The sequence below is a fragment of the Salmo trutta genome, chromosome 13 (assembly GCF_901001165.1).
Source record: "Salmo trutta chromosome 13, fSalTru1.1, whole genome shotgun sequence".
NCBI lineage: Eukaryota > Metazoa > Chordata > Actinopteri > Salmoniformes > Salmonidae > Salmo > Salmo trutta.
In genome coordinates, this window is record NC_042969.1 from 49,035,471 (window position 1) to 49,057,653 (window position 22,183).

General features: G+C 41.4%; 1 protein-coding gene across 1 annotated transcript; it reads right to left on the minus strand.

Moving 5' to 3' along the window:
* Positions 1-997: 997 nt before the first annotated feature.
* Positions 998-20,514, minus strand: hmbsb (hydroxymethylbilane synthase, b). The gene is made up of 14 exons (XM_029772342.1): positions 20,276-20,514; positions 10,638-10,691; positions 10,098-10,170; positions 9,147-9,196; positions 8,933-8,988; positions 8,219-8,296; positions 7,744-7,821; positions 7,559-7,634; positions 7,286-7,399; positions 5,490-5,528; positions 5,164-5,283; positions 3,445-3,498; positions 3,256-3,342; positions 998-3,129 (listed from the first exon to the last, which is right to left on the minus strand). Exons 1-14 carry the CDS (start codon positions 20,297-20,299, stop codon positions 2,956-2,958), a joined length of 1,077 nt encoding a protein of 358 aa, XP_029628202.1. The 5' UTR covers positions 20,300-20,514; the 3' UTR covers positions 998-2,955.
* Positions 20,515-22,183: the final 1,669 nt, after the last annotated feature.

Genomic DNA, 22,183 nt, shown 5'->3' on the forward strand with positions numbered 1-22,183 from the left:
GGCTTGGCTCTCATCCCTTCCAGGCTTCTGGGAGGGAGGGTGGACAATGAGCCTGTCATAGCAGATGTAAGCAATGTTGAAAGGTTAACCTCTGCACCAGTCTGAGGTCCTGAGCTATATATGATTCACTTCAAACTGCCAATATGAACAAGCATTATTGTCTGATGGACAGATGGGATGAACCTGCTGTGGTAGCCCTGACCACTTCTGTGGAATTTCCGCTTCGGAGGCCAAAGTTGGCTGACATTTGCAGTGGCTATTTAAAGAAAACTGAAACATGGATTAGTTTCTCCTAGGCCAGGTCGCTTTCAGGGTGAGGAACCAACCATCTAACATTCATTTGTAAAGTACTGAACTTTCCCTTTAAAGCTGTTGAAACAATAACTATGTGTTCTCCCCACCCGTTTCAGTAAAAAGCTCTGAAATTCATAGACAGAGCTATGGATGCAAGGACTGATTAACCATGATATTACAATTATAGTTTTAACCATATTGAGGCATGTTTGTTTATATTTACTTTGTTTACAAACGTTGGAGTGAAAAAAAGCGTATAATTTGGGTTCTGATGGAGTACGACAGTTGAACTAAGCTCATGAGGCATTTATAAGTTATATTCTTCAAGAATCAATGGGAACATTGAATTAATTCAGAAGTCCCAAAATGGATGAAGCACCTGCAGATTTCCCCTTTAAGACCGAGAAGAACGAAAACACTGGTGCTCTACCAAACATTAATAATAATACGAATCAAATAAAATACTAGAGAGTAATAAAAGCTAGAGAGTAATAAAATACTAGAGTAATAAAAGCTAGAGTAATAAAAGCTAGAGTGTAATAAAATACTAGAGAGTAATAAAAGCTAGAGTAATAAAATACTAGAGAGTAATAAAATACTAGAGAGTAATAAAAGCTAGAGAGTAATAAAATACTAGAGAGTAATAAAATACTAGAGAGTAATAAAAGCTAGAGTAATAAAAGCTAGAGAGTAATAAAAGCTTGAGAGTAACTTGTGGCTTTACTTGAGGCTGGCTCTTTTTTATGACACAGAATTCATGAAAGTGACAAAGCAAAGCATGACGCTTCCAGATTGCATTACATTTCCACATTCTGTCATGTCATGATGATTACTGCAATAATAAATAAATAGATGGTATAGCAAGTATCATTTGACCAGCATCTTCTTAAAATGTCTGAGCACTGCAGCGGAAAGCAGAAAGCTGCCAAACAGAAATATGGCACAATCACCTTTGAAGTATCGATAGTCAAACAACATAACACCACGTAATGTAACATAATGCAACATATGTTACATCATGCATTCTGCTAAATGTAAGTTGGAGAGGTCACAATGGGGCGACAGGAAAAGCTTTGCAGGCTCTGGGGGTAAAATGGAAAAGGCATACGTGTAGTTCAAGGTAATAAGGTTGTACTAGGTTGGAAGCAAAGCTGAACACACAGCAGCCACATAGACAGAACAACTAAAGTAAGGCACAAAACCATGGTATCTGACAGCAAAAGGTTTGTCAACAAAACCCACAAAATATCTAAAAAGGCAGCTTACGACATTACATTCAATTATTTTCTCTATTTCTTTCATAATACACAAATATAGTTATCATTGGAGCCATATCTAGTGGTATGGTTATGGAATACTTGTTGAATTCTGAAGTTGTTGAGTAGTAGGCTGGATCATGCCAAACCTGTGCCAGTATTCATAAAGCTTCTCAGAATAGGAGTGCTGATCTAGGATCAGTTTTGCCATAATGAATAAGACTACACGGCCGGGGGTACCTGGTCAGCTCTCCTACTCTGAGACGCTTTATGAATACAGGCCGTTTTGAAGTATGCAGTTGGGTGTTATTTCACGCTGCTTTATATTCTTAAAATTGGTATAGCAAAACAAGCAAGCAATAAAAATCCTCTTAGGATCAAAACACATTAAACTTGTGAACACAGTGAAAGGAAAATGCCACAGGTATCCAACATTGAGTTTAGTTCTTGTACTGCATCCAGTGTTCCGTTTATCATCTGCATTTTATATGGAGTTTTTTCCTTATGGTCTTGACATTGATCGTGGCTAATAGAAAAAGATATATATACACTGCGTAATAATAATAATAGACGCTCTGGTGTTGTAGACAGGTGGCCTTGGTCTGATAGTACTCATAAGCTAGAGTTTGTCACTGTAGCTTGCATGTTCTGGGTCTGTTTAACAGACATCACTAATGTGTCACACATGTCATTCATCAAACAAGATTATCAGAGCTCTGTTGATGAAAGAGGTAGCATGATCCCCACTGAGAAATGGAGTCCCTCAATGTGTGTACAGGTAAATGCCAAAATAAAGGGAACACAAACATAAAGTGTCTCAATACGGTGTTGGGCCACCACGAGCCAGAACAGCTCCAATGTGCCTCTATTAGCAGGATGCAACACCATTATTCCACCAGTAATTCCATCATTTGGTGTTTTGTTGATGGAAAATGCTGTCTCAGGCGCCGCTTCAGAATGTCCCATAAGTGTTCAATTGGGTTGAGATCTGTTGACTGAGACAGCCATGTCATATGGCTTACATTGTTTTCAGGCTCATCAAACCATTCAGTGATTATTCATGCCCTGTGAATGAGGGAATTGTGATCCTACAGCCTGTAGAGCATTTTTATACATGACCCTAAGCATGATGGGATCCTAATTGCTTAATTAACTCAGAAACCAAACCTCTGTGGAAGCACCCGTCTTAATATACTTTGCATTCTTCATTTACTCAAGTGTTTCCATTATTTTGGCAGTTACCTGTGCGTTAATGTTCTGGCACTCCAAGCAGGATCAATCAAACTGAACGAAAACAAATACTATTCAAACCCACGTCTGGTAGTGCTGACAGTGCTATGCTATATCATGAGTACCAGTGAGTGCAGGTTACACCTCCAGACCCAGCTGGGGGCACAAAGTGAGTTTATCGTGCATCGTTAAGTTGCCTGGCCACGGTAAGGATCTCCTTCGCCCCTTTACTCAGCAGTAGATTGGCCAAGTCTAGACCAAGCTTCTCAGCAGCATCCTGGGCCGGGCCTGGCATGTTGTTCGCTGTTACGCCAACACGCTGGACCCGCTCATCCACTTGCTCTTCCACCTACCACAGAGGAAAGACAGCTTAAATAAACCAAATAAATAAATATGCCCTGAGAAGGGAGCCCCTTGATGAGCTGATATGTTTAGTTGGAAGAGTTGACTGGGAGTGAGAAATCATTAGTCTGACCTTATTGTCTGAAGCAATGCTGGTCTGCATGGTCTCCTTGAGACTGTCGGAACCATCCAGGCTGTACACTGCTCCCGTCAGGTAGAGCTTTGGTAAATAGAACACAACAGTTACAAAGGCACGCACGCATGTAACCATGGATATGCAACGACACACACTCACACTTTAGCAAATGTCATAAGCCCTTACCTGAGAGTCCTTGACTTCAGTGTGGACAGCAACTGGTACACTGCAACCCCCCTCCTACAAGAAGCGAAAGTGATTACACTGGAGTGTCAAATATAGACATTTGGTTAAAGGGGGTAATCTGCAGTTGTTGCATCCATTTTCTAAATTAATCAAATCAAATTGTATGTCACATGCTTCGTAAACAACAAGGGAAGACTAACAGTGAAATATTTAATTACGGCCCTTCCCAGCAATGCAGAGAAAAATAAAATAGAGAAATAATAACATGTAATAATAAAAAGTAATAATAAATTCACAATGAGTATAACTTGGCTATTTACACGGGGTACAAGTACCGAGTCGATGTGCAGGGGTACGAAGTAATTGAGGTAGATATGTACATACTGTATAACTAAGAATAAAGTGATTGGTCAGCACGACAGACAATAAACAGTAGCAGCAGCGTTTGTGATGAGCCAAGAAAAGTTGGTGCAAAAAGGGTCAATGCAGATAATTAAATAGTTAACCAATAGCTACCTGGACTAACTATACTGAACAAAAATATAAACGTAACATGCAACAACTAAAAAGATTTTACTGAGTTACAGTTTATATAAGGATATCAATCAATTGAAATAAATTCATTAGGGCCTAATGCATGTATTTTACATGACTGGGCAGGGGTGCAGCCATGGGTGGACCTTGCAGGGCATAGGCCCACCCACTTGGCAGCCAGGCCCACCCACTAAGGAGTCAAGCCCAGCCAATCAGAATGAGTTTTTCCCCACAAAAGGGCTTTATTAGACAGAAATACTCCCCCTCCCATCATCCTCAGACAATCCCGCAGGTGAAGAAGACGGAAGTGTCACGTTGTCGAGGTCAAAACTGCACATTTTAAAGTGGCCTTTTATTGTCCGCAGCACAAGGTGCACCTGTGTAATGATCATGCTGTTTAATAAGCTTCTTGATATGCCACACCTGTCAGGTGGATTAATTATCTTGGCAAAGGACAAATGCAAAATAAGCTTTTTGTGCGTATAGAAAATGTCTGCGATTTTTTTATTTCAGCTCATGACACATGGGACCAACACTTTACATAGTGTTTATATTTCTGTTCAGTGTATTTAGCAATCTTATGGCTTAGGGGTAGAAGCTGTTCAGGGTCCTGTTGGTTCCAGACGGTGCATTGGTACCGTTTGCCGAGAGGTAACAGAGTGAACGGTTTATGACTTGGGTGGCTGGATGTATTAATTTTTAGGGCCTTCCTATGACACCGCCTGGCATAGAGGTCCTGAATGGCAGGGTGCTCAGCCCCAGTGAAAAAAACACTGTATTGCCTCCAGGCCCATCCCTCAGCTTTTTACCAAAATAGAGGTGGAGTAAACGCTTTGTGATTGTTTCAACTCCGGATTGCCCCTTTAAGTACTGTTTGTGTGACATAAAGCCTAAGATTACTTTTTATTTGTTTTATTTCAATTCTTCTTCTTTCACTTGCAATTGTACCTTAAATGGCCGGTTTCCCAGACACAGATTAAGCCTGGTCCTAGACTAAAAAGCCCTTTCAATGGTGATTCTCCATTGAGCATGCTTTTTAGTCCAGGACTAGGCTAATCTGTGTCTGGGAAACTGGTCCTTGAGTATTATGAGTATCTACATTAAGTAGCATTGACAATCCACTAGCAGCCAACAATTCAGATACACTGAACACACTATAATAAAACATCTAGGAGTGAGACTTGCCAGTCGTCTGAGGAAGGCTCGCTCTGCTATACAGCGCAGGACCGTGTTGGGGTCGTGCAGAACAGACACCATCTCCAGGATGTCCTCGTCTCTGGCCCGCACCTCGATGGCAAGAGCCCCCTGGAACACAGCCAAGCAATGGACCCTCAGTCTGTTAAGACCACGCTGAAAATTCTAATCCTCACATATACAGAGCCTTTCAGGGTAAAATATTCAGTTTTAACAACAGTTTAGCGGTTTTTTTTTGTTATTACACAATGGAATAAGGACAGCAGGTATGAGAGTTAAAGTTGCCAATTTCTCCTTCATAAAATAAATCTACCCACCTGTCCAACAGCGTACATACAGTCCTCAGGGCCCAGGATCTGCAAATGCAAAGACACAAATTAAAGATAACTGCCCAATATTTTAGGTAGGCGGACACATTATGTAGGGCCAGGAGGTTTTCCATGACCAGATGACCGCTTGGAAAAACTCAGTGGGCTATATATAGGCTTACATAGTCTAAAAACCACATTCAATTGAATCTTGATTAATTAAGATGAATCTTGATTTATCTCTATGTATGGAGAATGTGTTGTGATGTGGAGTGTTCGAGGTAGCTACAGTTGAAGTCCGAAGTTTACATACACTTAGACTGGAGTCATTAAAACTCGTTTTTCAACCACTCCACAAATGTCTTGTTAACAAACTACAGTTTTGGCAAGTCGGTTAGGACATCTACTTTGTGCATGACACAAGTAATTTTTCCAAAAATTGTTTACAGACAGATTATTTCACTTATAATTCACTTTATCACAATTCCAGTGGGTCAGAAGTTTACATACACTAAGTTGACTGTGCCTTTAAACAGCTTGGAAAGTTCCAGAAAATGATGTCATGGCTTTAGAAGCTTCTGATAGGCTAATTGACATCATTTGAGTCAATTGGAGGTGTAGACCTCCACAAGTCTGGTTCATCCTTGGGAGCAATTTCCAAACGCCTGAAGGTACCACGTTCATCTGTACAAACAATAGTACGCAAGTATAAACACCATGGGACCACGCAGCCGTCATACCGCTCAGGAAGGAGACTTGTTCTGTCTCCTAGAGATGAACGTACTTTGGTGCGAAAAGTGCAAATCAATCCCAGTACAACAGCAAAGGACCTTGTGAAGATGCTGGAGGAAACAGGTACAAAAGTATCTATATCCACAGTAAAACGAGTCCTATATCGACATAACCTGAAAGGCCGCTCAGCAAGGAAGAAGCCACTGCTCCAAAACCGCCATAAAAAGCCAGACTACGGTTTGCAATTGCACATGGGGATAAAGATCGTACTTTTTGGAGAAATGTTCTCTGGTGTGATGAAACAAAAATAAAACTGTTTGGCCATAATGAACATTGTTATGTTATGAGGAAAAAGGGGGAGACTTGCAAGCCAAAGAACACCATCCCAACCGTGAAGCACAGGGGTGGCAGCATCATGTTGTGGGGGTGCTTTGCTGCAGGAGGGACTGGTGCACTTCACAAAATAGATGGCATCATGAGGAAGTAAAATTATGTGGATATATTGAAGCAACATCTCAAGACATCAGTCAGGAAGTTAAAGCTTGGTTGCAAATGGGTCTTCCAAATGGACAATGACCCCAAGCATATTTCCAAAGTTGTGGCAAAATGGCTTAAGGACAACAAAGTCAAGGTATTGGAGTGGCCATCACAAAGCCCTGACCTCAATAGAATTGAAAAAGCATGTGCGAGCAAGGAGGCCTCCAATCCTGACTCAGTTACACCAGCTCTGTCAGGAGGAATGGGCCAAAATTAACCCAACATATTGTGGGAAGCTTGTGGAAGGCTACCCGAAACGTTTGACCCAAGTTAAACAATTTAAAGGCAATGCTACAAAATACTAATTGAGTGCATGAAAACTTCTGACCCACTGGGAATGTGATGAAAGAAATAAAAGCTGAAATAAATCATTGTCTCTACTATTATTCTGACATTTCACATTATTAAAATAAAGTGGTGATCCTAACTGACCTAAGACAGGGAATCTTTACTCGGATTAAATGCCAGGAATTGTGAGAAACTGAGTTTAAATGTATTTGGCTAAGGCGTATGTAAACTTCCGACTTCAACTGAACCTGGCTGACTCGGCTATCCCAGCCCATGCGACGGAGTCCAGCTGCAGCCAGTATAATGGCCGAGAAGTCGTCTTTTTCATCCAGCTTCTTCAACCTCGTGTTGAGGTTTCCTCGCTGGAAAAAACGCACTAAGGAAACAAACTCACAACCCTCTATAGATGGTGCTCATTACCGATATGATGTGCATCAGATTTGAAATGAAGATCCTGTTTTAATCTTTCGCTATACTGTGAGAGTGACAGTGAGTGAACGTAGCACTGAGAGAAAGGATACAATATCTTTAAACTCCAGGTGGGGGAATCTTTTCTTTAGCTGAGCAGCCCGTCGCAGGGAACTTGTGCCTATCACACTATGAAAAAAAAACCCCATCAAGATCAATGTCAAGCCACTCCTTCTTTAAAAAAGATTGGAAAAGATTCTTCAAACAATGTCATGAGTACAATTCAACTGTTTCGTACCTCTTGTCAGGCAGGGTGTCAAGGGATTTTCCCATGTTTTTGGGATGCAAGACCACTGCGTCATGGGGGTTCTCGCGCCTTAAAAAGAACAGGAAGAAAAAAACTATTTACCATGAAAATATCGAAGGCTACTTCATTCCACAGTAGTGGTGAAGAGAATCCTACTTCAATAGTAGATACTCAAAAGGTTATACACTGGTGTGCTTGGAGTATTCCAAATAAATGTATATACACACATAGCTAAGCTAGCTAGATCATAATTTCAAATCTATATTTGTAATAAAATCAATGTGTAGGAACCTGTAAAAACTTTGAAGGAAATATCTTAAAATATGTTACAATATGTGACTAAAACTGATTGTGTTTCACACCAAATCAGTATGTTGGAACACCAACAAAAGAGGCCCAGATGAATAAGGACAGTGTGTTTGATTTCTCCGTGGATCCTTACAGAGGCACTATTGTGTCGACTTACTTTAGCACAGCTCCTATGGTAAAGCCAGGAGGTAGAGTCGTGGGCAAGTCTTTCAAAGAGTGGACCACCAAGTCTACCCTATAGGAGACACAGCACAACAGTCATTTATTTTGCAACATTTCAGAGCAAAAACTGGACATTAAACACCTGCACAAATCAAAGTCTTGAAGACATTAATGACATTTTGAAGCTACTCAAAATGTATGCCATTACATTGTAATAAAGAAAGTACCTCGACAGTAGTAGCTTTCCACATTAAGGATAATAGTCATGTAGCCTACAGTTTGAATGTACAGTGCCTAGTGAATGGCTTTTCAAGAGGTGTCGATTGTTCATGAGTGGTCGAGCCTCAGTCCTGACTTGAATTTGCTTGCAAATCAGAGACAAGGTTTGAATATTGCTGTCAATCAATGACTCCCACCCAAACTTACTGAGTTTGAGCCATTTTGACAAAAAAACTATGAAGAAATGTTGCCCTAAGAGTTGTGCAAACTTGGTAGAATCTTATTGAAAAAGATTTACAGCTGTAATGGCTGTCCAAGGTGCTTCCAGCAAGTATTAACTCTGGGGTGTGAAGACATACGCAATCAATACATCAACAACTTTTTATTCATATGGAACATTTTCTATAGTTTTTCTTTAACTTTGAAAATGAGGAGTTGGTTGTGTGGATCCAACTGAAATGCCAGTTCCAGAAGACAAAATCAGCCTTACTCGTTCTTCTCCAGAGCAGTCTCCAGTTCTTTGGTGAAAAGGCTCTTCTCTCCAATCTGCATTTAGAAAGCATATAGGTTACTAACTGTTAACCCCATTACATTTTTAGCTCAGAACTTAGTGTTTTTCACACACTACTGAGTCAAGCAAAATTAACAATTTGGGCAATAATATAGTTCTGATGAGGCATGCTTTAGTTTATAAACAGATTTACCTTCGATAACGCTGTGTCAAGGATTTTGTCCCCTGTAGTTGTCATGCCAACTGACACAGAAAGACAAGGACATATACAAAGTGATAGTCGTTTAATTACTGTATTGTAGGTATCTTATTGTGATGCATCTCCATAGTCAAAGGAAGATTACAGCACTACAAGTAACAGAACATACATGTTACTGCCAAAATAAAGGAAACTCCAACATAAAAAGTGTCTTCATAGGGCGTTGGGCCTGCACGAGCCAGAACAGCCTCAATGCACCTTGGCATATATTCTACCAGTGTCTGGAACTCTATTGGAGGGATGCAACACCATTCTTCCACCATTTGGGGTTTTGTTGATGGTGGTGGAAAATGCTGTCTCAAGTGCCGCTCCAGAATCTCCCATAACTCTTAGATTGGGATGAGATCTGGTGAGTGAGACGGCCACGGCATATGGTTTACATCATTTTCATGCTCATCAAACCATTCAGTGACCACTCATGCCCTTGTCATCCTGTGGGGATATAGCCATGGTAGCCCAAATAATTGCCTAAATAATGGCCTCCCCTAAGCATGATGGGATGTTAATTGCTTAATTAACTCAGGAAATACATCTGTGTGGAGGCACCTGCTTTCAATGTAGTTTGTGTCCTTCATTTACTCAAGTCTTTCCATTATTTTGGCAGTTAACTATATATACTGTAAAAAAAAAAATCCTACACTCTTAGGGGGAAAAAAGGGTTCCATAGGTTTTTTCAGCTGTTGACATAGGAGTACCATTTTTGGTTCCAGGTAAAACCATTTTGGGTTCCAAGTAGAATCCTTTGTACATGGAACCCAAAAGGGTTCTACCTGGAACCAAAAAGGTTTTTCAAAGGGTTCTCCTATAGGGACAGCCGGAGAACCATTATAGGTTCTAGATAGCACCTTTTTTTCTATGAGTGCATTGCCGTTCACCTGGACTCACCTATTTCTAAGTGGACATCGGGGTACAGTCCCTTCAGCTTCTCTGCAACGCTGTCCGTCTGAATACGAGCCAGCTGAGGTCAATAAATGAACAGAAATCAATTCAATTTGGATGACAACTTGTGTGTGTGCATTTTGGATGGTTGGTTTCTAGCTAGTTGACTTCTTGGATAATACTGAATAATCGTAGGCTATTCAAGAAGCAAATGTTCAGCCATGCGTTATCAAATCACTGGGACGTGAGCATAAGAAGCTGTAGTAAAAGGCTAGACATAATTGGAGAAGTGAATGGACTATCTCTGTTGCAGGAGGTGCAGACATCCCTGACTGCTGTATCTGAGGGAACAAAGAAGGGAACCTTACCTGATAAAGAGTTGCCATGCTCTGCGCTACCCTATTCAAAAGCTGTTTTGCCATTCCAAAGTTTAACTCCACAGTAGTTTCACTGACACCGGAAAAATTGTTCAAGTGAAAAATGACATTACCTTAAACCTAAAACCACATGGAATTTAGTTCCACTCAACCACCAAAGGTATCTTACCTGGCTCTTTCGGGTTCCAATTCTTATGACCCGGCTAACTTTCCCATTACTCTCCTGTTGGAAAAACACAAGCAATACATTGCAACAGCCAATTTTCCAATAATGGAGTTTTTAAACTTCTACGTGTAGTTGCGGTTCATGGCAATTATTCCCTTAGTATTGTCCCAACTCCTTTCACTGTAAGTCATATATAACTGCTCCATATCATAAAATAAACAAACTCTGCTTAAATTGCTTTCCTCTTACCCTGACGTACTTATAAAGGTCCCTCCATAGTTCTCAGTAAACCTTAGCTTCTACACGCAGAGCAGCACTTTGTGCCGTCTGTAGATCTGTGAAAGCCTGCTGTGTCTATGTGGGGAGCAGTGGCAAGTCATATAGCCTAGCACTAGAAATACTGAACCATGCCTCAACTTCCTACACCCCCATTTCCCTGGTCCTAGCTGATAAGTCAAGCGTGTCGATTCATTGTGCCAGTTATTATGAGCAGTGAGGGGTAGCGATGGGCTTTTGTAAGATCATTTGTATAGGCATTTTCCAAATGGTCATGAAATAGACATGTATGTACAGTTGAAGTCGGAAGTTTACATACACCTTAGCCAAATACATTTAAACTCAGTTTCTCAATTCCTGACATTTAATCCTAGTAAAAACTCCCTGTGTTTAGTCAGTTAGGATCACCACTTTATTTTAAGAATGTGAAATGTCAGAATAATAGTAATGATAATGAATTATTTCAGCTTTTATTTCTTTCATCACATTCCCAGTGGGACAGAAGTTTACATACACTCAATTAGTATTTGGTAGCATTGCCTTTAAATTGTTTAACTTGGGTCAAACGTTTCGGGTAGCCTTCCACAAGCTTCCCACAATAAGTTGGGTGAATTTTGGCCCATTCCTCCTGACAGAGCTGGTGTAACTGAGTCAGGATTGTAGGCCTCCTTGCTCGCACACGATTTTTCAGTTCTGCCCACAAATGTTCTATGGGATTGAGGTCAGGGCTTTGTGATGGCCACTCCAATACCTTGACTGTTGTCCTTAAGCCATTTTGCCACAACTTTGGAAGTATGCTTGGGATCATTGTCCATTTGGAAGACCCATTTGCGACCAAGCTTTAACTTCCTGACTGATGTCTTGAGATGTTGCTTCAATGTATACAAATAATTTTCCCTCCTCATGATACCATCTATTTTGTGAAGTGCACCAGTCCCTCCTGCAGCAAAGCACCCCCACAACATGATGCTGCCACCCCCGTGCTTCACGGTTGGGATGGTGTTATTCGGCTTGCAAGTCTCCCCCTTTTTCCTCATAACATAACGATGGTCAGTCATAGACTGTTCTCTCTACTACCGCATGGCAAGCGGTACCGGAGCGCCAAGTCTAGGACAAAAAAGCTTCTCAACAGTTTTTACCCCCAAGCCATAAGACTCCCGAACAGGTAATCAAATGGCTGCCCAAACTATTTGCATTGTGTGCCCCCCCAACCCCGCTTTTACGCTGCTGCTACTCTCTGTTTATCATATATGCATTGTCACTTTAATTATACATTCATGTACATACTACCTCAATTAGCCCAACCAACCGGTGCCCCCGCACATTGGCTACCTGGACTATCTGCATTGTGTCCCGCAACCAACCACCCGCCAACCCCTCTTTTATGCTGCTGCTACTCTCTGTTCATCATATATGCATAGTCACTTTAACCATACCTACATGTATATACTACCTCAATAAGCCTGACTAACCGGTGCATGTATATAGCCTCGCTATTGTTATAGCCTCGCTATTGTTATAGCCTCGCTATTGTATATAGCCTCGCTATTGTATATAGCCTCGCTACTGTATATAGCCTCGCTATTGTATATAGCCTCGCTATTGTTATTTTTCACTGTCTTTATTTCTTTACTTATCTATTGTTCACCTAATACCTTTTTTTAACTTAGAAATTGCACTGTTGGTTAGAGCCTGTAAATAAGCATTTCACTGTAAGGATTCACCATTTCACCTGTTGTATTCGGTGCACGTGACAAATAAACTTTGATTTTTGATTTGGTCATTATGGCCAAACAGTTCTATTTTTGTTTCATCAGACCAGAGGGCATTTCTCCAAAAAGTACGATCTTTGTCCCCATGTGCAGTTTCAAACCGTAGTCTGGCTTTTTTATGGTGGTTTTGGAGCAGTGGCTTCTTCCTTGCTGAGCGGCCTTTCAGGTTATGTCGATATAGGACTCGTTTTACTGTGGATATTGATACTTTGTACCTATTTCCTCCAGCATCTTCACAAGGTCCTTTGCTATTGTTCTGGGATTGATTTGCACTTTTCGCACCAAAGTACGTTCATCTCTAGGAGACAGAACGCGTCTCCTTCCTGAGCGGTATGACAGCTGCGTGGTCCCATGGTGTTTATAATTGCATACTATTGTTTGAACAGATGAACGTGGTACCTTCAGGTGTTCGGAAATTGTTCCCAAGGATGAACCAGACTTGTGGAGGTCTACCATTTTTTTTCTGAGGTCTTGGCTGATTTCTTTTGATTTTCCCATGATGTCAAGCAAAGCGGCACTGAGATTGAAGGTAGGCCTTAAAATACATCCACAGGTACACCTCCAATTGACTCAAATGATGTAAATTAGCCTATCAGAAGCTTCTAAAGCCATGATATCATTTTCTGGAATTTTCCAAGCTGTTTAAAGGCACAGTCAACTTAGTGTATGAAAACTTCTGACCGACTGGAATTGTGATACAGTGAATTATAAGTGAAATAATCTGTGGAGTGGATTGAAAAAACGAGTTTTAATGACTCCAACCTAAATGTACGTAAACATCCGACTTCAACTGTATCTGGAAAGCACTGATAGAAAAATGATCAATTTTTCTGTTTAAATCGGATCCCATTAAAAGCTGACAACCTTTAGGTTTTATAGGACAAGGCAAGAGTTGACGCACTGGATGTTGTAGGCAAAGTTCCCTCCAAAAAAATTAGGCACTGAGCAAATTTCAGGTATGCTGAGCGCAAACTTGAATGTTGTCAAAATTCTGTGCAACTTCCAGCACGCGTTTACTGTGAACACTGAGGCTGTACCTGCCTTAAGTTACAGTTTTAACAGTGGCCATGTAGGCTACTGTGGCTACTTGATCATAATGTAGGCCTGCCAGAGTGGCCTACTATCAAAAACAATGGAGAAAATGCATCCCATAACATTTTAACATGGAAATAGCTGTTCTATCATTCAGCCTACAGTAGCAATGTGTGATGTTCAATGTAGGCCTACATTCCATGAGACTTTTTAAAAAAAACAGGCAGGGCTTGATATTAACCCGTTTATCCACTTGCCCTTCAGACAAGGAGGTGACTGAAAATGTTGTATTGTTTGATGCAAGAAACCACTTTACAAAATAAAATGCAGTATTATTCCCATACCATTATTACAGGGGATCAGACAAATTATGCTACCCTCTGCCTATTGGCTACTTAGCTTATTCAAGCCTGTCTCAAAATACAATACTGCCCCTTAAGACAAAAAAAAGTTATTTACTTGACTCGCTTTTCAAAGAGGTCTATAAATGTACACATTTTGTGCTTTTGTAGGAAGCAATCACTCCCCTATTGCTGATTACAAATGATCTATAACGGGGCTAATAACTCACTAACTAGCAAAGGATATGAACAAAATGTGCACACGTGGCTACATGCAGCTCTCGCTTTGATCTCAAAACAAGGCATCTACTCAGAACCGCTCATGCTGTAAACACAGTCCAGTTCAAAGTAAATGGGACAGATCCATATATGGCAATGGTCTATTTGCATATAGGCCTACTGCATCTCTAAATGTTTATGCCATACCAGTCTGTGTAGAATTCGGGCTGAGTAGTGTGTGTCAATTTAATAGAATCCTATGCATTCTGCCTACAACAAAATCTCTTGCATAGTTAGTTTTGTTTCGGTATGTTGCATTGAAAGTGGCTAACATTGCGTTGATTCGATCCCAATTGCCACAGTGAAGGGAAACATTGATAGCGTTAACAGGGAAAACTCTTGAACAGTGGTCAACAACCTTTTTTGAATCAAGATCACTTTCTGAGTAAAAAACATACGCCTGTGCAACATTAACCAATTAAAAACAGTTCTGTAGCAATGAGGTTTGTGCAGTAAGCTATATGGCCCAATACATTTTCACCGCATATTGGCTGTGCTTAAATTTCCCTGCCGATGCATTGTTGTTCAGGCCATTTCTTAAAATTATACTTCAAAATTTGAGGAAGGCTATATGATCACACCGGTAAAAGATCCGTTGTTGTATTACTTGTAAAGCACAACTGAGTGAGCATCTGATGGTCAGTCTCAACTAGAGGTCAACCGATTAATCGGCATGGCAAATCGGTAATCGGCCTTTTTTGATGCCGATTATGGCCGATTACATTGTAATCTACGAGGAGACTGTGTGGCAGGCTGACCACCTGTTACGCGAGTGCGTCATCAAAAGGACCTTGTGGCTGCAAGGAGCCAAGGTAAGTTGCGGTGGTAGGCAGCAGCAGGCTCGTAAGCATTCATTCAAACAGCACTTTACTGCGTTTGCCAGCAACTCTTAGCAATGCTTGATCCACAGCGCTGTTTATGACTTCAAGCCTATCAACTCCCGAGATTAGGCTGGCAATACTAAAGTGCCTATAAGAACATCCAATAGTCAAAGGTATATGAAATACAAATGGTATAGAGAGAAATAGTCGATGCGTCATAATTCCTATAACTACAACCTAAAACTTCGTAACTGGAAATATTGAAGACTAATGTTAAAAGGAACCACCAGCTTTCATATATAATGTTTCATTATATATGAACATGTTTCATTATTTATTTGAGACTAAATTGATTTTATTTATGTATATATTAACTTAAAATAAAAGTGTTCATTGTTCATTCAGTATTGTTGTAATTGTCATTACACACACACATACATACACACACATACATACATACATACACATATATAAAAAAAATATATAAAAAAAAATATAAAAAAAATAAAAATAAAAAAATAAATAAAAAAATCGGCTGATTAATCGCTATTGCCTTTTTTTGGTCCTCCAATAATAGGTATCGGTATCGCCGTTGAAAAATCATAAATCAGTCGACCTCTGGTCTCAATGGATGGAGAGAGTAGCAGACTGAGGGTCAGCCTCAACAGCCATATGCTCTCCCTTTCCTCCACTGACACTGACCAAAAAGGAACACTGACAAAAAGGAACACTGACCAAAAAGGGACACCGTCTACCAGCTGATGGCGAAACTCGAGTTGCACCACATTATTTCTGCGTCATGCACAAATTCATGTTGTTTCTTCTATGAACAGAGAAAGTGATTTATTCCTCGATATTAAAAAAGACCCAAGCCGCTAATAATAACAACAACAACAACGCAAGCCTATAGATCAGGGGTGTCAAACGTCCGGCCCGCGGGCCGGTTCAGGCCCGCAAAGGGGTTTAATCCGGCCCGCGAGATGATTTTGTAAAGTATAAAAATGAGCTGCCATTTTTCAATAAAAGAAACTGCTGTTCCAATTGCGTCCACTGGATGGCGCAATAGCAATTGTGTTAAGCAAGCAAACTGTTTATACCGGAGCAGAGCAAGTAGGTCAAGCAAGTGCAGCCAGTCCGGATGAGCTACTTTGTTTTGCCCGCAATATTTATTATGGCTTCTACTTTTAACATTATGTGCTTTGGCACCCTGATTGCCCTAATATGTCTCTGTCAAAAAAGAGAAAAGTGGACGCAGAGTGCAGAGTGTTCCAAGAAAAATGGTCATCCTCCTATTTATTAACGGAATTGAATGGGAAAGCTGTATGTTTGGTGTGTTCACAGCATGTTGCAGTGCTGAAAGAGTATAACCTTCGTCGCCACTATGTGAGTCTTCATGCCGACAAATATGACAACTTTCAAGGACAGCAGAGAAGAGAGAAGGTGAATGAACTGTTGGCGGGTCTGAAGAAACAGCAGTCTGTGTTTACTCACAGCCGAGACATCAGTGACGCTGCAGTGAAAGCTAGCTACCTCATTGCTAATGAAATCGCAGTGGCTTCAAAACCATTTAGTGAGGGTGAATTTGTAAAAACATGCATGGTGAAGGCAGCGGAGATTGTGTGCCCTGAAAAGCGCCAGGCTTTTGCAAATATCAGCCTGACAAGAAACACAGTTGCAGACAGGATTTCCGATCTTTCAGTGGATTTGGACAGCCAGTTGAAGCAAAAAGTAAAGTCATTAATTGGGTTTTCAGTTGCAATTGATGAAAGCACGGACATTACAGATGTTGCACAACTGGCCATTTTCATCCGCGGAGTTGATGACACATTGACCGTCACCGAGGAGTTCGTGGAGTTGGTGCCGGTGACGGATACAACGACAGCAGCTGATATTTTCACCGCACTCGTCGGCACGCTGGACAGGGTCGGAGTGGACTGGTCCCGCGCTGTCAGCCTGGCTACAGATGGTGCGCCCTCAATGATCGGGAAAAAAGCAGGCGTTGTGACAAAGTTCAGAGAGAAAGTGCAATCTGCAAATGGAGGACGTGATTTTTGGACTTTTCACTGTATTTTGCACCAGGAGGCTGTGTTGCAAGTCATTAAAGATGGATAACGTCATGAAGGTGGTCATCCAAACTTTTAATTTCATCCGATCCAGAAGCCTGAATCACTGTCAGTTTGACAGCCTTCTCAGAGAGAAAGACCACATCTATGGCCTGCCATACCACACTGAGGTAAGATGGTTAAGCCGAGGTGCTGTGCTTAGGCGTTTCTTTGATTTACGAGAAGAAATTGAACAGTTCATGGAAGAAAAGGGCAAACCAGTGTTAGAATTTCATTCCGCAGAATGGATGCAGGACCTTGTGTAACAGTGTAGGTTCCGTCCCTCTCTTCGCCCCAACCCGGGCTTGAACCAGGGACCCTTGCACACATCAACAACTGACACCCACCGAAGCATCATTACCCATCGCGCCACAAAGGCCGCGGCCCTTGCAACGCAAGGGGAACAACCACTTCAGGTCTCAGAGAGAGTGACGTCACTGATTGAAACGCTATTAGCGCGCACCACCGCTAACTAACTAGCCATTTCACATCGGTTACACTTGCATTTATGGTGGATGTTACAGAGCACCTGAATAACTTGAACAAACAGCTGCAAGGGCGCAACAAAGTCGTCACGCAGTATTATGACAGCATACGTTCTTTCAAGTTGAAGCTGTCATTGTGGGAGACGCAACTCGCCGGTGGTGATGCAGCTCACTTCCCCTGTCTGAAAAATGTGTGCGCGACCCAACATGTGGCAGACATGAAGCGGTTCAAAGATAAAATAACGGGACTGTTATGGGAGTTTGAGCAACGCTTTCAGATTTTTGGTGAACTGGAGAAAGACTTCAACGTTTTTTGCTCGCCATTCACCGTGAATCCCTCTGATCTGCCCATCAGCATCCAACTTGAAATAATAGACTTGCAGTGTGATTCGGATATGAAGGGTAAATTTGCCGCAGCTGGCTTGGACACATTTTATCAGAATCTCTTGCCAGGTTACCCCAACTTGACAGCCCTCGCTGCAAAATTGTTGTGCATGTTTGGAACCACATATCTTTGTGAGCAAGTTCTCTGTAATGAGCATAAATAAAACAAAGCTGCGCTCAAGGCTCACGCACAAGCACTTGAATCACATCCTGAAGTTGGCTGGCACTCAGGATGTGACGCCTGATATTGATGCGCTGGTGAAAGCTAAAAGATGCCAGGTATCAGGAGTCAAATAAACTATGCAACCCCACTTAAAGTGCTGCATGAGACACCCTGATATAGTTCTGTGATCTGTGATATACTTCTGTGAATCACTGAGGCATTGTGTGTTTGTGTGTTCTTTTTCTTTAGAATTTTCAAATAAACTTGAGGTGTTTTATGATTAATAGTGATGTTGTGCTTGTACTATTGTGGACACACTGTCCTCAGGCTCCAGCATTATGTTTTATGTTGATCGTATTAAAACAAATAAAACAATCTGAAGTTGTTGTTTTTAAGTTATATTATATATATATATATATATATATATATATATATATATATATATATATATATATATATATATATATATATATATATATATATATATAATGATTTTACCGGTCCGGCCCACTTGGGAATAGATTTTCCTCCATGTGGCCCCTGAGCTAAAATGAGTTTGACACCCCTGCTATAGATCCACTTTCTTAATCATTCATTACCGATGCAGTGCTTGTTGCAGCGCTGAGTGGAAATTGCTTATAAAAGTATTGAACAGAAAGTGTTGTCAGTGTTAAGAACTTAAACATGAACTCACTCATAAAAACAGCAGCTCTTTGCTGTATTCGTTGACAGTCTCTCTAGTCATGGTTTTAAACGTTTTGAAATCTCAGCATCAATTTGGCTGTAGAAGTATTGTGCGTGCAACATTAATGAAGGACAAGGTAATCTGAGCCATCCGATTGGCCAGCAGTAAACCTATAGTGCACGTGATTTACTCTCTGGGCCCTCCGGGAAGGCAGCGTTTGTACCTTCAGCCATATGAAATGGTTCAAAACGGCAATAGTTCGCCAACCCGGCGCGCAGGGCAGCTGAATCGTGTACACCTACCGCCAGCAGCCCAGACGGGAGAAAAAAAATAGAACACAAGGCTTTATGTCTGTGAAACTATATATTCACAGTATTATGAATTAATTGTGGTTTATTTGGTAGCATTTCGTTGTGTGACTCATTTTACTAATTGCATTAGTACTGTACAAAGTTAGAGGTGCGATATTTGATAGATTCCCCTGCTCACCCTACCTCGGGCTTCCAGTGGGGGGACCTGAGGTCAACCTACCCCCATTTCGTACTTCTGAGTGGGAGACCTTCCTAGCTCACAAACTAGAATCAGGGCGCCCACTCCGAAAAGCTTAATTGACCCACAGTCCCATATGGTGACATGATATCATTGACGTGTAAATGAGCGATAGAAAACCGATCGCGCAAATGTCACCATTCCGATTTTTTTTGTGCCGGCTTCCAGTGACGCACTGGGCGGCCGCCCATGTCGCCTATACCTACACCCGCCACTGTGATCGAATATGAATGCCTTAGAGATCGACTGCTCTAGAAAATGTAGTGAAGTTCAATCTCGTTCTCTGTGGGTTGATATGTCCAAGGGGAGCTGCGCGGCAATCTCGGGGCTACTACACCGGCAACATTTGTTGCAGGCATTGTACAGCAGCCATAGAAGCTCTGACATGCAGCATCATATTATGCTGTTATTTAGGGTTAGTTTAATTAATTAACACACATCATTTTTTACTACGGGAACTGTCAATCTGCCATTAGAAAGGGAAAACTTTAACATAACATTAGTTTCTAATCTACATGTTCAATGGATGTAGCTGCTGATGGTGACTGTCGAGGCAGACGTTATTTGTAATGTCAATTATTTGATATATGAGACGTATTCTCCCATGGTAGAGCGCCGAGGTGCGTGAATAAACCAATCAGCGCGGTCCGGGTTGGCTGTAAAAATGGCGCATGCCTCACTCCGCCAAATGTTATCACTGAGGTATGAACGTTAATGCTATGAAGTGCTAGCTAACTAGCCAAGTCTCTCACCTGTGAACTCGTCTCTCCCGACATCTCAGTGTTGCAGTAATGATCAGCGAGTATTGTCTTTGTCAGTGACAGTTATTCCCGACGTTCAACCCATGAGACTATAGATAATTCCTTGTAATCAGGGATGAAAAGGGCATTTGTAACTAGGGTCAAATCTGCTGACTGCTGGTGCCCTTCTGACGTCACTCCACGGAACGTCATTTCACTTCCGTGTGCTTTGGCTGCGTTCACGAACATCTAAAAAAGCTACTTGCAAATGTGTTCTTGGTCACACAGTAACCGTTTGAAAACATCCCAATTTGTTGATTTTCTTATTGTGTTTTATCGATTTAAAGTACATTTCACTAGCAAAATGAGCTAACTTAGTAACAATGGCCTTTTTTGTACATTGCCAATTTATAAGTAACGTGTGTAGCTGACCACTGTCTTCCAGCTAAAATACCCTTGTCATTGAGCTATAAATGAAGAGCCAAGCCTGATCCTCTTCTCCTAAATGTCAGAGTATCTACCTAGCCAACTTCTAGTTTTTTTTCTCTGTACCAGAACTTGTTCAAGCCATAGAGATAGATAGAGGACTCATCATGGATATTACCCATTTAGCATGGACTTTGCCATTGAGGACTTTCACCATTTAAAAGTAGTCAACTGAATGGTGATTCCTATAAGTTGGGAGCAATCAGCCACTAAAGAAGAAGAACATTGACTACTTTAAAATGGAGATAGCCTCAATGGCACTGCCCTGGACGTCGATTAAGGCAGCCCCTCACACCTCTCCAATTCAGAGTGGTCGGGTTAAATGCGGAAGACCCATTTCGGTTGAATGCAACTGACTAGGTATTCCCTTTCCATGCTATCACAGATGCTATAATGACACAGATACAAAGATGGGTCCTTTATCGAAGAGGCAGGAAGGGATAGTGATGAACTGAGATGCGGTAAGATGGCAGACAAGAAAAAGAGGAAGAAAGTGGAACATGTTATGAACAAATATGTAATGGGGGAAAGCACAAGCCTTCTGGAAGATCTGGTGAAGGCGAAGATGGTTGAAAAGAAGAAAAGTGGAATATGTTTTGAGTGAGTATGGAATGGAGGATCTCATAGAACTTTTGGAAGAGCTTGAGGAGGAAATTGAATGTAACGAGAGTGAGGATTTTTATTTTATCTCTGTAAAGCAAAGCAGTGCGACACAAACAACAACACAAAGTTACACATGGAATAAACAAGCGTACAGTCAATAACACAATAGAAAAAAATTAAGTCTATATACAGTGTGTGCAAATGGCGTGAGGAGGTAAGGCAATAAATAGGCCATAGTAGCAAGTAATTACAACTTAGCAAATTAACACTGGAGTGATAGATGTGGAAGTAGAAATACTGGTGTGCAAAAGAGCAGAAAAGTAAATAAAAACAACATGGGGATGAGGTAGGTAGATTGGATGGGCTATTTACAGATGGGCTATGTACAGCTGCAGCGATCGGTTAGCTGCTCGGATAGCTGATGGTTAACGTTAGTGAGGGAAATATAAGTCTCCAGCTTTAGCGATTTTTGGCAATTCGTTCCAGTCAATGGCAGCAGAGATCTGGAAGGAAAGGCGGCCAAAGGGGGTGTTGGCTTTGGGGATGACCAGTGACATATACCTGCTGGAGCGCGTGCTACGGGTGGGTGTTGTTATCGTGACCAGTGAGCTGAGATAGCAGCTCACTGGTAGCTCACGGAGCAGCTCACGGAGCTTAACCTAGCAAAGATTTATAAATGACCTGGAGCCAGTGGGTCTGGCGACAAATATGTAGCGAGGGCCAGCCAATTAGAGCATACAGGTCGCAGTGGTGGGTGGTATATGGGGCTTTGGTGGCAAAACGGATGGCACTGTGATAGACTGCATCCAGTTTGCTGAGTAGAGTGTTGGA

Coding starts and splice junctions, on each gene's coding strand:
- hmbsb (XM_029772342.1), bottom strand. CDS start 20,299: ATGTCGGGAGAGACGAGTTCACAG. Junction 7,822..8,218: donor ACCATAGGAGCTGTGCTAAA/GTAAGTCGACAC, acceptor GTTCTTTTTAAG/GCGCGAGAACCCCCATGACG. Junction 3,130..3,255: donor GCATTGCTTCAGACAATAAG/GTCAGACTAATG, acceptor CCTCTGTGGTAG/GTGGAAGAGCAAGTGGATGA.